Source organism: Capsella rubella, unplaced genomic scaffold, assembly GCF_000375325.1.
Source record: "Capsella rubella cultivar Monte Gargano unplaced genomic scaffold, Caprub1_0 scaffold_7, whole genome shotgun sequence".
Classification (NCBI taxonomy): Eukaryota; Viridiplantae; Streptophyta; class Magnoliopsida; order Brassicales; family Brassicaceae; genus Capsella; species Capsella rubella.
This window is the reverse complement of record NW_006238917.1, coordinates 7,861,090-7,874,071: the sequence shown is the minus strand read 5'-3', so window position 1 is coordinate 7,874,071 and position 12,982 is coordinate 7,861,090. Positions and strand designations below refer to the sequence as shown.

The 12,982-nt window shown below is 34.0% G+C and overlaps 2 protein-coding genes across 2 annotated transcripts; both read left to right on the top strand.

Annotated features, from left to right (window-relative positions):
• The first annotated feature begins 1,311 nt into the window (after window positions 1-1,311).
• LOC17880270 (plasma membrane-associated cation-binding protein 1) lies at window positions 1,312-3,919 on the top strand. The gene is made up of 5 exons (XM_006284412.2): window positions 1,312-1,424; window positions 2,102-2,243; window positions 2,636-2,725; window positions 2,839-2,923; window positions 3,315-3,919. Exons 2-5 carry the CDS (start codon window positions 2,133-2,135, stop codon window positions 3,716-3,718), a joined length of 690 nt encoding a protein of 229 aa, XP_006284474.1. The 5' UTR covers window positions 1,312-1,424; window positions 2,102-2,132; the 3' UTR covers window positions 3,719-3,919.
• Window positions 3,920-9,153: 5,234 nt separating this feature from the next.
• Window positions 9,154-12,543, top strand: LOC17879795 (leucine-rich repeat receptor-like serine/threonine-protein kinase BAM3). The gene is made up of 2 exons (XM_006283005.2): window positions 9,154-11,982; window positions 12,096-12,543. The coding sequence occupies exons 1-2, from the start codon at window positions 9,321-9,323 to the stop codon at window positions 12,422-12,424; spliced, it is 2,991 nt and encodes a 996-aa protein (XP_006283067.1). The 5' UTR covers window positions 9,154-9,320; the 3' UTR covers window positions 12,425-12,543.
• Window positions 12,544-12,982: the final 439 nt, after the last annotated feature.

The following is a 12,982-nucleotide window of genomic DNA, read 5'->3' as shown; positions in this document are numbered from 1 at the left end:
CTTGTTTTTTTTTTATAAAAGAATTAATAAAAAAAAAAAAGACAAAAAAGAAGTGAGTTAGGAGTGTAAACCATGTTTTTGATGGAGATTTCCTTGATTGCGATAAAGATATTGAGGGGTGTGGGATGTTTGTCTTTACTATAATTAATTAGCTATAATCATTTTTTGATTATATATGATATCATAATCTTGATGATTTTTGTTTTCTAGACAGCCTAAATGTTTCAAAACAGCTAAGCCATGTGTGTATTATACTTTCCTTTACTTTTCAGTAAGTTTTAATTATTTGTTCATTCGGTTCCTAACACCAATATATAATACTTTAAAAATATCATATCACATTTTTCATCTAAAAAAAAAAATTGTTGGATTTTTCGAGTTAAGAATTAGTTTGGTACGAAACTGTCCTAAGTCAAAAAATTTGGTTTAAACATAAAAGAATATCATTCATTAGAAGAAGAGTGACGAACCTTTGAAGAATTTTTTCGAAACATAAAAGTAAGTTTGAAAGAAAGCAGAAAAAAAAACCAAAAATAATGCGAATTAAAATACATCATTCTTATAAAGATTTTGGTTCTTTCGTATGATGGGAATGCATGGTCTCTCTGATTCGGGCTCGAACCAAACTCAACACCTTGCATAAACCGAATAGTAGTAGAAGACACACACCTACCTAGCTAGGCTAAGTAATAAAGTAGCAACCACAAGCAAGTCTAACAAGATCAATGAAATAAATAAATAAACTTGATAGATAGATAGATAATGTTTATATTGTTTTGTGTTTAAAAAGAGATAATAATGTAACGTATGATATAATGTGAAATATGAATATTGAATAATAATACAAAATGAGAGAAGAAGAGGCGTATATGTTACACACACAAAGCTACAGATCAACATCCTTGAATTTAAACAATCCGATTGCTTCTGGGCCCTAATCCCTCATTTTTGCCAACTGTGATTGATGTGACTGCCAGCTGGCTCTTCTGTTTTTTTTTTTTTACTATTTGTACCGCTGTCTTTTGATCCTTTTCCCCAGGTAAATCGAAGATAACCGGAATCCAAAACCAATCATCATACCCAAACCGGTTTTTTTAGTTCGGTACCCAAACCATGGATCGAAAGGTGAGTTCCGGTTTATATTGGTTTAATCGATTGGAAGATTTGTGTTAACCGAAAACAAAACGGTTTTGAAGCCAACGAGGCAAGAGGGGTAAAACGAGAAAGAAGGGATGGCAGAAATCGTAATTATTAAGAAAAACGAAGGGTGGTTTCAAGAGAAACATGTCTATATGATGGTTTCTTAAATTCAGAGAGACAAACTAATACAGTTTCGTGTATTCGTTCATAGGAGAAGAAGAAGAAGAAGAACAGATCAATACGAGGAGAGATCTCCAGAGAGGTTTTTAACGATCGTTTCTCAAGTAAGTCTCTTTTATCAAATCAAACTCATATAATATATGTTTGTATATTCATATATACGTCGTTTCGATCATAGATACGATACAACTTTTTATTTCGTATTAATGAACCTATCTCTGTTTTATTATTACTACTACTAGGGTTGTTCTATATTAGTTATCTTCCATGGAGTAACAAATTTATATTTAGTCGTTATATAGTAGTTATTAACATAAATCACGTTCTGTGACTGTACTCAATCGTGATCTACGTTGAAAAATATATATATATGATTTCATAGTTTCATAGTGAAACTCGCTCTTGGTTTCGAATTTCGATTAAGAAGATACAATTAAGATAAACATGAAAAGAGAAAGCTTGACATGGCAATTATAGTCTCCAGGTATTATTGTTTAGGTGTTGATAAAAATACAATTACCCATATAAACAATAGTAGTATCTTTTAGGAGTAGTTAAGATATTGATTGAAGAAGAAACACTATTACGATAAGCATAATTTTTTTTTTTTTTTTTGCTGTTCTTGGTTTTTGTCGTTTTCTTGAACTTTTGTTTTTTTCACCAGTTGAGATATGTACTATATACACACATAAGTAACATGGGTATAGTAATATAGATAGAGGTTTTTTGGTTTTTGAATATGTGTGTAAGTAACACATACTGTATTATTTTTCTTTGACAGGTTAATTAGAAGGTTTAATTCAATTTTAACTATGGGATACTGGAACTCTAAGGTTGTTCCAAGATTCAAGAAGCTGTTCGAGAAGAACAGTGCTAAGAAGGCTGCTGCTGCTGAAGCTTGCAAAACCTTTGATGACTCTAAGGTATTACTATTAATTATGATTTATTCACCTAATTTTTTTTAAAAAAATATTGTGTTAATTATGTAGCTATATAGTCCCATGAGACACCATTATTTGATCCTAATTATTTTATATATCGTAGGTGTTTATTTACTGTAGGAATATATATTTTTAATGATTTTTGTTTGATTCTTGAATAAAGAGAAGACAAATAAAACGATAACCACGTATCTATTGGATTTTAGCACTTCAGGTTTTTTTTTTGTACTACAATAATTATCTACTCATCCACTCAAATCTGAAGCGATATTTCTTAGTATTATTAATTTTGAAAGCTTTGGTTTATATGTGTTTGCTAATTTGGGCACGTATGATGAAATGATCAATATATTGATTGATACGTATAATTATAGGAAACAATCAACAAGGAAATTGAGGAGAAAAAGACAGAACTCCAACCAAAGGTCGTGGAAACCTATGAGGCCACGTCTGCCGAAGTCAAGGTCCCTATCTCTTTCATTTTATTTTGCCAATTTGATTCTCTAATGTGTATTAACATCCAGTAATCATATTAATTAACTATATGTAATTAAAATTAAAATTAAAACTTGGGCAGGCTTTGGTGAGAGACCCTAAGGAAGCTGGTTTGAAGAAAAACTCAGCGGCTGTGGTCAAGTATCTCGACGAGCTTGTTAAAATTGGTAAACTACTCAATTACGCTTTGTCATGTGTTTGTTTTAATATATCCCGACAACAAATATATATATGCTTGTCTTATATATTTATCGTTTTTTGTCTTATATCTCAAATATTTGCTGGCAAAAGCTTTGGATTCTTATCATGTCTTATATTTTGTATATCTTTAGGTTAAATCATATTTTATTTCATATAGTAGAGTCAAAGTTATGTGTATAGCAAGTAAGACTAAAACTGATAGAAGTAGTCGTAAGTTTTGATGAATTGATTTATGCATATGCTCTTCAAATTATTGTAGATAACTTTTGTCCGTGAATGGTTTTATTAGATGAAACTAGTGTATGCTTTACTTTTATTTGTTTTTGCATTTGATTATATTATGGTAAATAATTTCAGAGTTCCCCGGAGCACCGGCTGTGAGAGACGCTTCGTCTAGCTTCGGAGCTGGCTATGTCGCAGGACCGGTCACCTTCTTATTCGAGAAGATATGTGTGTTCCTCCCCGAGGAGGTGAAGACACGAGAAGTTGTGGTCGAGGAACCGGCAAAAACCGAAGAGCCAGCCAAAACCGAAGAACCGGTCAAGACCGAGGAACCAAGTGGTGAGAAAGATAAGGATATTGTTGAAGAGACCGCTACAACCTCGGTCGTGGAAGAGAAGAAACCGGAGGTAGAGGAAACGAAGCCTGTTGAAGAAGTGAAGAAGGAAGGAGCTGCTCCGGCTCCGACGGTGGTTGAAACTCCGGTTAAGGACCCGGAAACGACGACGGCGCCAGCTGTGGTTGAACCACCAAAGCCTTGATTTGTTTTCAAGATGGTATGTATGATTGCTAGCTTTCTCTTGTATGAAAACATCTTGTACGTAACCAAAAAAAAAAAAAAAATCAAAGGCAAAAAAACTTATTTTTCATTCTTTTTTTTTTTTTTTTTAATTTGGTTTGTCATTGTGTGGATAAATCTCTCTGTTTATTTTTTATTTTTGGAATGTGTTTTTAAATTTATATTCATGTGAATTTGTAACAAAAAAATATTTGTGGATGTTTCTTTTTCTATACATTTATTTGTCTGTTTCAACTTTCAACCAAGCTTATCTGATTCAAACAGTTCTTATCTACTTTTGAATCAAATAAAATTAGTTTTTGAGTGTGTCTCTTCGATCAATCTTGTTTTCATCAATAATATTAATATTAAGGTCCAAGGATATTATCTCATTAGCAAATACGATTACATTTGACAAGAACATATATAAGAAAGTCGCTTATATACTAGCTACGTACTAGTATGTAATTTAGTTTTTAAGTAGCAGATTTATACTTTTCTTAGATACGGGATTTCTAAATCAAAATTTCGAATTAAGTAAAAAAAATGAATTAAGGAACATATATATGAAATACTAAATGGGATATACCAATTGGGATACATTTAGGTGCACGTGAAATATATATGATTTGTCTTGCAGAAAGAGGAGAGCATATCAGAATAGTTTAAGATGGTTGATACGTGCAAGTAATACTGAACCTAAATTGCAGACCAAGAAAGAAACAAATATAATACAGATGCAACAAAACAAAAACAATTTCTTAATTCAAATGCAATGCAGTGGTAAGCAACTTATCTCTTGATCTAGTCTTCAATCACTATCTTGTACCTTACTTTTCTAAACAGTTACGTAATATTCCACTATTAAAGAACAATATCAAATGTTGGAATTTAAGGATTTTTCATGGTTTAATTTGACTTGACCATTTCAATTCCTTCTCTCTTTATTTTTCTCCCCAAATTCAAGTCATCATCTTTAGGATATTTTTAGTTCAATATAACTCGAACGCATGTTCTCGTAACTAGATGATTAAGGAATCAACCTAAACGCCAAAGCAACTGGTAACCATGTCCACCATCCTGCCTGATACATAGCCACATATTGATCAACATGTCTAACTCTCTGACCCTCTAAAACCTCTTAACCATTTTTCTAAGTGATCAAAGAGTTTTTTAGTTGCTACCTTGCCTATGGTATTTTTTCACCGGAGACTAGATTAGTCCTCATCTTCCGAAGAAAATCTGTGATATAATAATAATTTGATGTCCAAAAAAGCTTTTTCTTCGGCTTGATCCACAAACAACAATTGTCTTACTGTCTTTGTGTTACATGTTTTTTTCTCTTGTAAAAGAAATTAAAAACCAACAAGCGACTTTCAAGATGCTTGTTAATCTTAGTCCATCAGTCTTTGCCGTCGTGTATACTTAAATCTTTTGGGTTCTGTAATCTGTATGTAAAGTGACACAAATTATTGAGGAAGCTTTTAGGTAGTTTAAGTCGAGTACAACTTGTACTGTACAAGTATACAGTAACAGTACTCATTGTGTTGCAGAAATTTTGCAATACCTACTAAACATTATCTACATGCCAAGACAAACTCCATGTGCATCAAGTTTCATATATATATCCGTATGTGCCAAAGTAGAGAAAAGTAAGCAATTTTATGACACTAGCCACTTCTGAAACTCATCAATCATCATCCACTCTGAAATTAAGGTGTTGGTGAGCTAATAAGTTACCCTAAATTACATCAACAAGATCAGACGACTAAACCATTCCTAATAAAGGGATAAATGCTACGTTAAAAACATAATTTTCTTACAGTGAGTACTAACAATGAGGGTATATAGTTTATAGAATTTGGTCCTTATTAAGATTTATATAGATATTCCTCTCGGATCGAACTCTGCCACTGAGGCACTGAATCTAATCATGGTATTTGTTCATTAACCTCATGAGTACTAACTTAGAAGTAGAATTGTAGATTAAACGGAAAAAGACTGATAGATATTTTCGCAAAATCTAACAGTTCTTGAGCACATCTCATAAAACAACGGACCTTTCATAGCATATACTTATCTTACGGATTTAAACGCACGAGAGCAGAGCTCACTATTTCCACAGGAACAAAAAACACCATTGACATGTGAAAGAACAAGAACAGACTATACACCAAAAAAAAAGTTACGGTATCATCTAAAGCTTTTGGTAATTTCAAACAATAACAACTTCACTCCAGAGTGGGCTTGTGAGCCTAATCATGAACTAATCATTTCTTAACCCACACGACATTATAAAACAGAGAAACAGAGTTGATAGCAATAACTAGATTGGTGAACCAAAGATCTTACCTTCAAGTACGAAGCGTGAGCTTGGAAACGAAATGATAAATAACTTGATTACTCAAATTAGAACAGTTTAAGAGTCTTTCCAAACACTTCATACAAAAAAGAGTTTTCAAACACTTAGCAGCAGTTCTTCACAAAACTTCATATTTCTATTAGTAAAATGATGATTAACCATGCACCAAAATCTTTAGTTTTAATGTAATGAAATATTTTGTTGCGTATTTATTAATCACTTTATATTAAATTTTATTGATTTCAGAAGTATTTAATTTTATTGTACAGAAAAATGTTGGTCCATTGTATTTTTTTAGAAAAGTTATTTTTCTAAGAAAGTGTGAAATGCACGCCAAGTAAAAAGCTCAAAAAAACAAAAGACCAGAAAGAAAAAAATGCAAAACAAATACATGAGAAAAAGAGACAAAGTAGAACCCGTAGCCATTTACTAATAAAGTTTTGCAATGGAAAAAAAGTAGCCACTTCGATCCATTAAGTCTCAATTCAAAACCCATAGCTATTAGCCATTGACTGAGAAAGTTTTGATATAGAAATAAAGTCGAACGCATAGCCATTAAACCAAGAAACTGATAAATGAAAAAGATGCCCTCCACTAAGTCTCGTTTCTCTAAATTACATGCACAACTACAAAATGTAGAGAGATCGATGTAGTTCGAGCCCGAGTCTCTAGAAAAAAATGAAAATGTAAGTCTTTATGAAAACTTTAGTTCCTCCCTTGCTAGATTTCACATCCACCTGAGAACATATGAATAGAAAATGATGGTTTCGGTTCTTTAATGGTGATTGTGGATTGTGGATGTGTTTCATAATGATATCATGGTAGACTAAAAATTTGTGGATTGATACTTGATAGTTGGCTTTAAACCAATTCATATTAAAAGTTAGTCTTTATAAGACCAAAATATCAGCATTGGATTAGTCTAGTCGGTGACAACATTTTCTCAAACAACAAGTAGAGATAGAAATGATGATTGAGGGTTGCATGTTCAAATTCAAAACCGGAGGAACAATTATTAGAACTCTCTATACTTAAGTGTTGTGTTCTTTAATTTCATTCTGAAAGTTTTCATATTGATATGGTTGAAGAAAATAAAAAGTAAGGGATTGAGACGTTCATTTTAGAAAAATAAAGTAGCATGCTCCAAATCAACTGTCTTTGGCTTTTCTTTATCACTTTAGGCAAGCAAAGTTGATGGGGGGAGGGCCTCCTCTCTTTGTTCTTCTCATATTTTTGAGGCATCTCACTAATTAATCTAGCACCGAAATTAACAAAATCGAATAAACTAAAAAGAGCCCATCAAATTGCAAAAGATGGATAGATTTGCTTCAGATTTTCTCTATTAAATAAATGATCTAAGGTGTTTCTTCATCACACTTTCCCACGCCAAGTATTTTCCAAGTTCAAACTCTTATCGATGTGTAAAAATAATAGAGATGAATTATACTTAATTTACGAATATAATGTTAAAAAGAAAATTAAAATATAATAAGATTTTTAAAAATTTAAATACTAAAATAACAATATATACCATGAAGAAAATGTTAATTTTTTTTAATTGTTTTCTTTCATTTTAGTAAAACGAATGAATTTCAAAGTATCTAGCTAGGTTATGATGCATGTGAATGTTTACATTTTATTTACTAAAAAAAAATTATAGTTTCTCTTTTAGACCATATACCATATTGATCTTCACCCCTAGTTTATCTAACAAAATCTGATAAGTCATTTTCAAAGGTAAAATAATAATGTTTTTAAATAAAAACAAAAAAGAAGAAAAATAATCGTAAAGGGAAGTTTACGAAATAATTCGACAATAATTGCAGATTGGTATATGTACAAATATATATAAGTATGCAAGTATCTTTTTGCAGGTTCATGGTGCGAAAATTTCGAGGAGGTTTGAGCTGATGAAAAACATTGGGTACAGAAACAGAATCCTTGACAGAGAAGTTATTAATTTCTTTCTTCTAAGACAACAAAAAAACAAAAGCAGCTAGCTGCACAATTACCAAAGATTCTAGTTACTTTGGAGTTTGGTTTGTACTGGTTTATTAGTAAGTGGTTGGGACAAAGACATTGCATGGCCTCTCTTAAATCTGATGGATTAGATTTTGATTTTTTAGTTTAATGGAACATAAAACCTTAGAATGACATAAAGGTACGATGTTTAGTTTAGGGTAATTATATGATTTATATACAGTTTGCTGTTTTTATATAGTAAGTACGTACGTAATACCATCCAAGACAAAACCAAAATCAGTTCATGCGTTCGATCAAAATGATGAGACAGATGGAATTTAGATTTCAAAAAAGTAAAGTACTATTTGATATCATTAACATGTGATATTTGTGTTCACTCGGAGATTAAACCATGACAAGTGATCTAACTTCTTGAATGAGTTTGGTTTCTCCTCTCTTATCTCTCATTTAAACCCTTGAACTACAATTACTGATGTTGTTTTAAATTTAGTTAGGACAACTAATTAGAGATTTTTGGTTTCACTAATTTGGAGTTAGCAAACATATAAAACTTAAAAAAATCATCAAGTCAAGTGTTTTTTTTTCTTCCTTAAATTTTAGTGGACTATGTTTATATATATGAAACCTAATTCAAGTTATCCCAATAATTGGGAGACACAAAAGAAAACAAAGAAAAAAAAATATATCAATTCAATTCAAAAGATAAAGAGAAGGTAAAAAAAGGGCAAGAGGCACTAAATCTTTAAATTTATATTTTCTCCATTAAAGAAAAAGCGATGATGTGTGTGTTCTCATCTTTTGTGAAAGTATATATATATTGCTTTTGCTTTTTTCAAAAGTAAAAGAAACATTCAAAAAAAAAAAAAAAAACACCTAAAGCTCAATCCAAAAGACGAAGAATGCATTGGATACTGCAACTTCTTTTTCACTTTTGTTTCAAATTTTTAATTATGATTTTCACAATTACAGTTTATTCAAAAAAAGAAAAGGGAAAAAAAACGAGGCATGAAATAATCATTATCGTCTTCACTTATTAAGCCACTCACTATAAGCAGCAGCTACTACAGAACATAGTGAGCCCCCAAAACGTTAAAGCATGATGATATCTAATGATGATGATCTTCTTCGATCCGTTTCTCTAAATTTTTGGGATTTCTGCGAAGACCCTTCTTCTCTTTCACTTCTCTGAACTTCAAGATTCGTGTGTCGGACAAAATTTTTGTATCTTTCTGATGTTACAATGGCAGACAAGATCTTCACTTTCTTCCTAATCTTGTCTTCAATCTCTCTGTTTTTCTCTCCTCTCCTTTGTTCTTCTTCGACTTCACCTCTTAATCTCTCACTAATTAAACAAGCCAAAGCCCTTGTCTCTCTAAAGCAAAGCTTTGATTCCTATGATCCTTCTCTTGATTCTTGGAACATTCCAAATTTCAATTCTCTCTGTTCTTGGACTGGTGTTTCTTGTGACAACTTGAATCAGTCCATTACTCGTTTAGACATCTCTAATCTCAACATCTCCGGCACTCTCTCACCGGAAATATCCCGTCTTTCGCCGTCTCTCGTTTTTCTCGACGTTTCTTCAAACAGTTTCTCCGGAGAGCTTCCTAAAGAGATCTATGATCTCTCGAGCCTCGAGGTGTTAAACATCTCTAGCAATGTTTTTGAAGGAGAGCTTGAGCCACGTGGGTTCAGTCAAATGACTCAGCTTGTGGTTCTTGACACTTACGACAACAGCTTCAACGGATCACTTCCATTGAGTCTGACCAAACTCACTCGTCTCGAGCACTTGGATCTTGGAGGAAACTACTTCGACGGTGAGATCCCTAGAAGCTACGGAGGTTTCTTGTGTCTCAAGTTTCTATCTTTATCTGGTAATGATCTTCGTGGGAGGATCCCTAACGAGCTAGGGAACATCACAACTCTTGAACAGCTTTACTTAGGTTACTACAACGATTACCACGGCGGGATACCTGCAGATTTGGGGAAGTTGATCAATCTTGTTCATTTGGATTTAGCGAATTGCAGCTTGAAAGGATCAATTCCTGCAGAACTGGGGAATCTCAAGAACTTGGAGGTTCTGTTTCTTCAGACCAATGAGCTTACAGGCTCTGTTCCTCGAGAGTTAGGGAACATGACAGCCCTCAAGACTCTTGATCTCTCCAACAACTTTCTAGAAGGAGAGATTCCTCTGGAGCTATCTGGTCTTCAAAAGCTTCAGTTGTTTAATCTCTTCTTCAACAGACTACATGGCGAGATCCCTGAGTTCGTATCACAGCTCCCTGATCTGCAAATCCTCAAGCTTTGGCACAACAATTTCACCGGGAAGATTCCTCCTAAACTTGGATCAAATGGGCAGTTGATCGAGATTGACTTGTCTACCAATAAGCTCACAGGTTTGATCCCTGAGTCACTCTGTTTCGGAAGAAGATTAAAGATTCTCATTCTCTTCAACAACTTCTTGTTCGGTCCTCTCCCTGAAGATCTTGGCCAATGTGAGCCCTTATGGAGATTTCGTCTCGGACAAAACTTTCTGACAAGTAGATTGCCAAAGGGGTTGATTTATTTGCCGAATCTTTCACTGCTTGAGCTTCAAAACAACTTCTTGACTGGAGAAATCCCTGAAGACGAGGCGGGAAATGCGCGGTTTTCGAGCCTCACTCAGATCAATCTATCCAATAATCGGTTATCTGGACCGATTCCAGGTTCAATCAGAAACCTCAGAAGCCTTCAGATTCTTCTTCTCGGCTCGAACCGATTCACAGGACAGATCCCGGGAGAAATCGGAAGTTTGAAGAGTCTTCTCAAGATTGACATGAGCAGAAACAACTTCTCAGGCAAGTTTCCTCCTGAGCTTGGTGATTGTATGTCCCTCACATACTTAGATTTGAGTCATAACCAGATCTCTGGCCAGATCCCGGTTCAGATATCGCAGATTCGGATTCTAAACTATCTGAATGTTTCTTGGAATTCCTTAAACCAAAGCCTTCCTGTGGAGATCGGATACATGAAGAGCTTAACATCAGCAGATTTCTCACACAACAACCTCTCTGGTTCAGTACCAACTTCAGGGCAATTCTCTTACTTAAACAACACGTCATTCCTCGGAAACCCTTTTCTCTGTGGATTTACTTCAAACCCTTGCAACGGTTCCCAAAACCAATCCCAATCTCAGCTACTCAACCAGAAGAACGCAAAATCCCACGGCCAAATCTCCGCAAAATTCAAGCTGTTTTTCGGGTTAGGCCTACTAGGGTTTTTCTTGGTGTTCATTGTTTTAGCTGTGGTCAAGAATCGGAGAATGAGACAGAACAACCCAAATTTATGGAAGCTCATAGGGTTTCAAAAGCTCGGATTCAGAAGCGAACACATTTTAGAATGTGTTAAAGAGAACCATGTGATAGGTAAAGGCGGTGCAGGGATTGTCTACAAAGGCGTAATGCCAAATGGGGAAGAGGTTGCAGTCAAGAAGCTCTTAACCATAACCAAAGGATCATCTCACGACAACGGTTTAGCCGCAGAGATTCAGACATTAGGTAGAATCAGACACAGAAACATAGTGAGATTGCTCGCTTTTTGTTCCAACAAAGACGTGAATCTCCTTGTTTACGAGTATATGCCTAATGGTAGCCTCGGAGAAGTCTTGCACGGGAAAGCTGGAGTGTTTCTAAAATGGGAAACACGGTTACAAATAGCGTTGGAGGCAGCAAAGGGGTTGTGCTATCTTCACCATGATTGCTCGCCGCTTATAATTCACCGCGATGTGAAGTCAAACAACATCTTGTTAGGTCCTGAGTTTGAAGCTCATGTCGCTGATTTTGGGCTCGCTAAGTTTATGAGACAAGACAATGGAGCTTCAGAATGTATGTCCTCGATCGCAGGCTCGTACGGCTACATCGCTCCAGGTACATTACTGATTCGTAATCCTCCTTTCTTGTATCACACGTATCAAATGTTCACGTTTAGCTAAAACTCATGATTGACCTAAACCCATTATATCCGTTTGTGTTGAATGCAGAATACGCATATACACTGAGAATAGACGAGAAAAGCGATGTGTACAGCTTTGGAGTAGTGTTATTGGAGCTAATTACGGGTCGAAAGCCAGTAGATAATTTTGGGGAAGAAGGGATAGACATTGTGCAATGGTCAAAGATTCAGACAAACTGTAATAGACAAGGTGTGGTGAAGATCATTGACCAGAGACTGAGCAATGTGCCATTAGGAGAAGCCATGGAACTGTTCTTTGTCGCAATGCTATGTGTTCAAGAACATAGTGTAGAGAGACCGACGATGAGAGAGGTTGTCCAGATGGTTTCTCAGGCTAAACAGCCCAATACTTTCTAAATGCAGTGATGTTATATAATATAACTACATATATATTTTTCTGGTTTATGTGTTTTTCATAGAGTTTTTTTTTGGTTTTAGAATTGTAATGATGGTTTGGTGATATGAGTTTATAATTTTATATTGACGTTGAGGAGAAAAAAGGGGTTAGGATAAAATCTTCATGACATAACATATCCGGTTAAATTGTGAAAGATTAAATGTAATTTTGATATGATTTCTTTTTTATTAACCATCTTCTTGAAACATTATTTTTCTACACATACGAATGCTAATTTATTTTTATAAACATCAGAGATAACATATATTCCCATTATCTGAAATTATAAAACTATGTTTTTAGTATTAAACCCACATACAATTGTCAATGATTTTTTTCTCTAGTCACTTAAAATTCCATATTAAATCAAATTTGCAACACCAATTTTTTGTTTTAATTAGAAGAAAAGAGAATTTTCAAATTAAATTTTACGTTGCTAAATTTCAGTACTTCAGTAATTCGGTTGCTTGACAAAAAAAAACAATTGGCTCTATTTGTTTTTTTTGGAATCATCAATT

What these genes read in the sequence shown, in the direction of transcription:
- LOC17880270 (XM_006284412.2), top strand. Translation starts at nt 2,133, where the DNA reads ATGGGATACTGGAACTCTAAGGTTGTTCCAAGATTCAAGAAGCTGTTC. An exon ending in AAACCTTTGATGACTCTAAG is followed by an intron (nt 2,244 to 2,635) that starts GTATTACTATTA and finishes GTATAATTATAG; the next exon opens with GAAACAATCAACAAGGAAAT. An exon ending in CCACGTCTGCCGAAGTCAAG is followed by an intron (nt 2,726 to 2,838) that starts GTCCCTATCTCT and finishes AAACTTGGGCAG; the next exon opens with GCTTTGGTGAGAGACCCTAA.
- LOC17879795 (XM_006283005.2), top strand. Translation starts at nt 9,321, where the DNA reads ATGGCAGACAAGATCTTCACTTTCTTCCTAATCTTGTCTTCAATCTCT. An exon ending in GTACGGCTACATCGCTCCAG is followed by an intron (nt 11,983 to 12,095) that starts GTACATTACTGA and finishes TGTTGAATGCAG; the next exon opens with AATACGCATATACACTGAGA.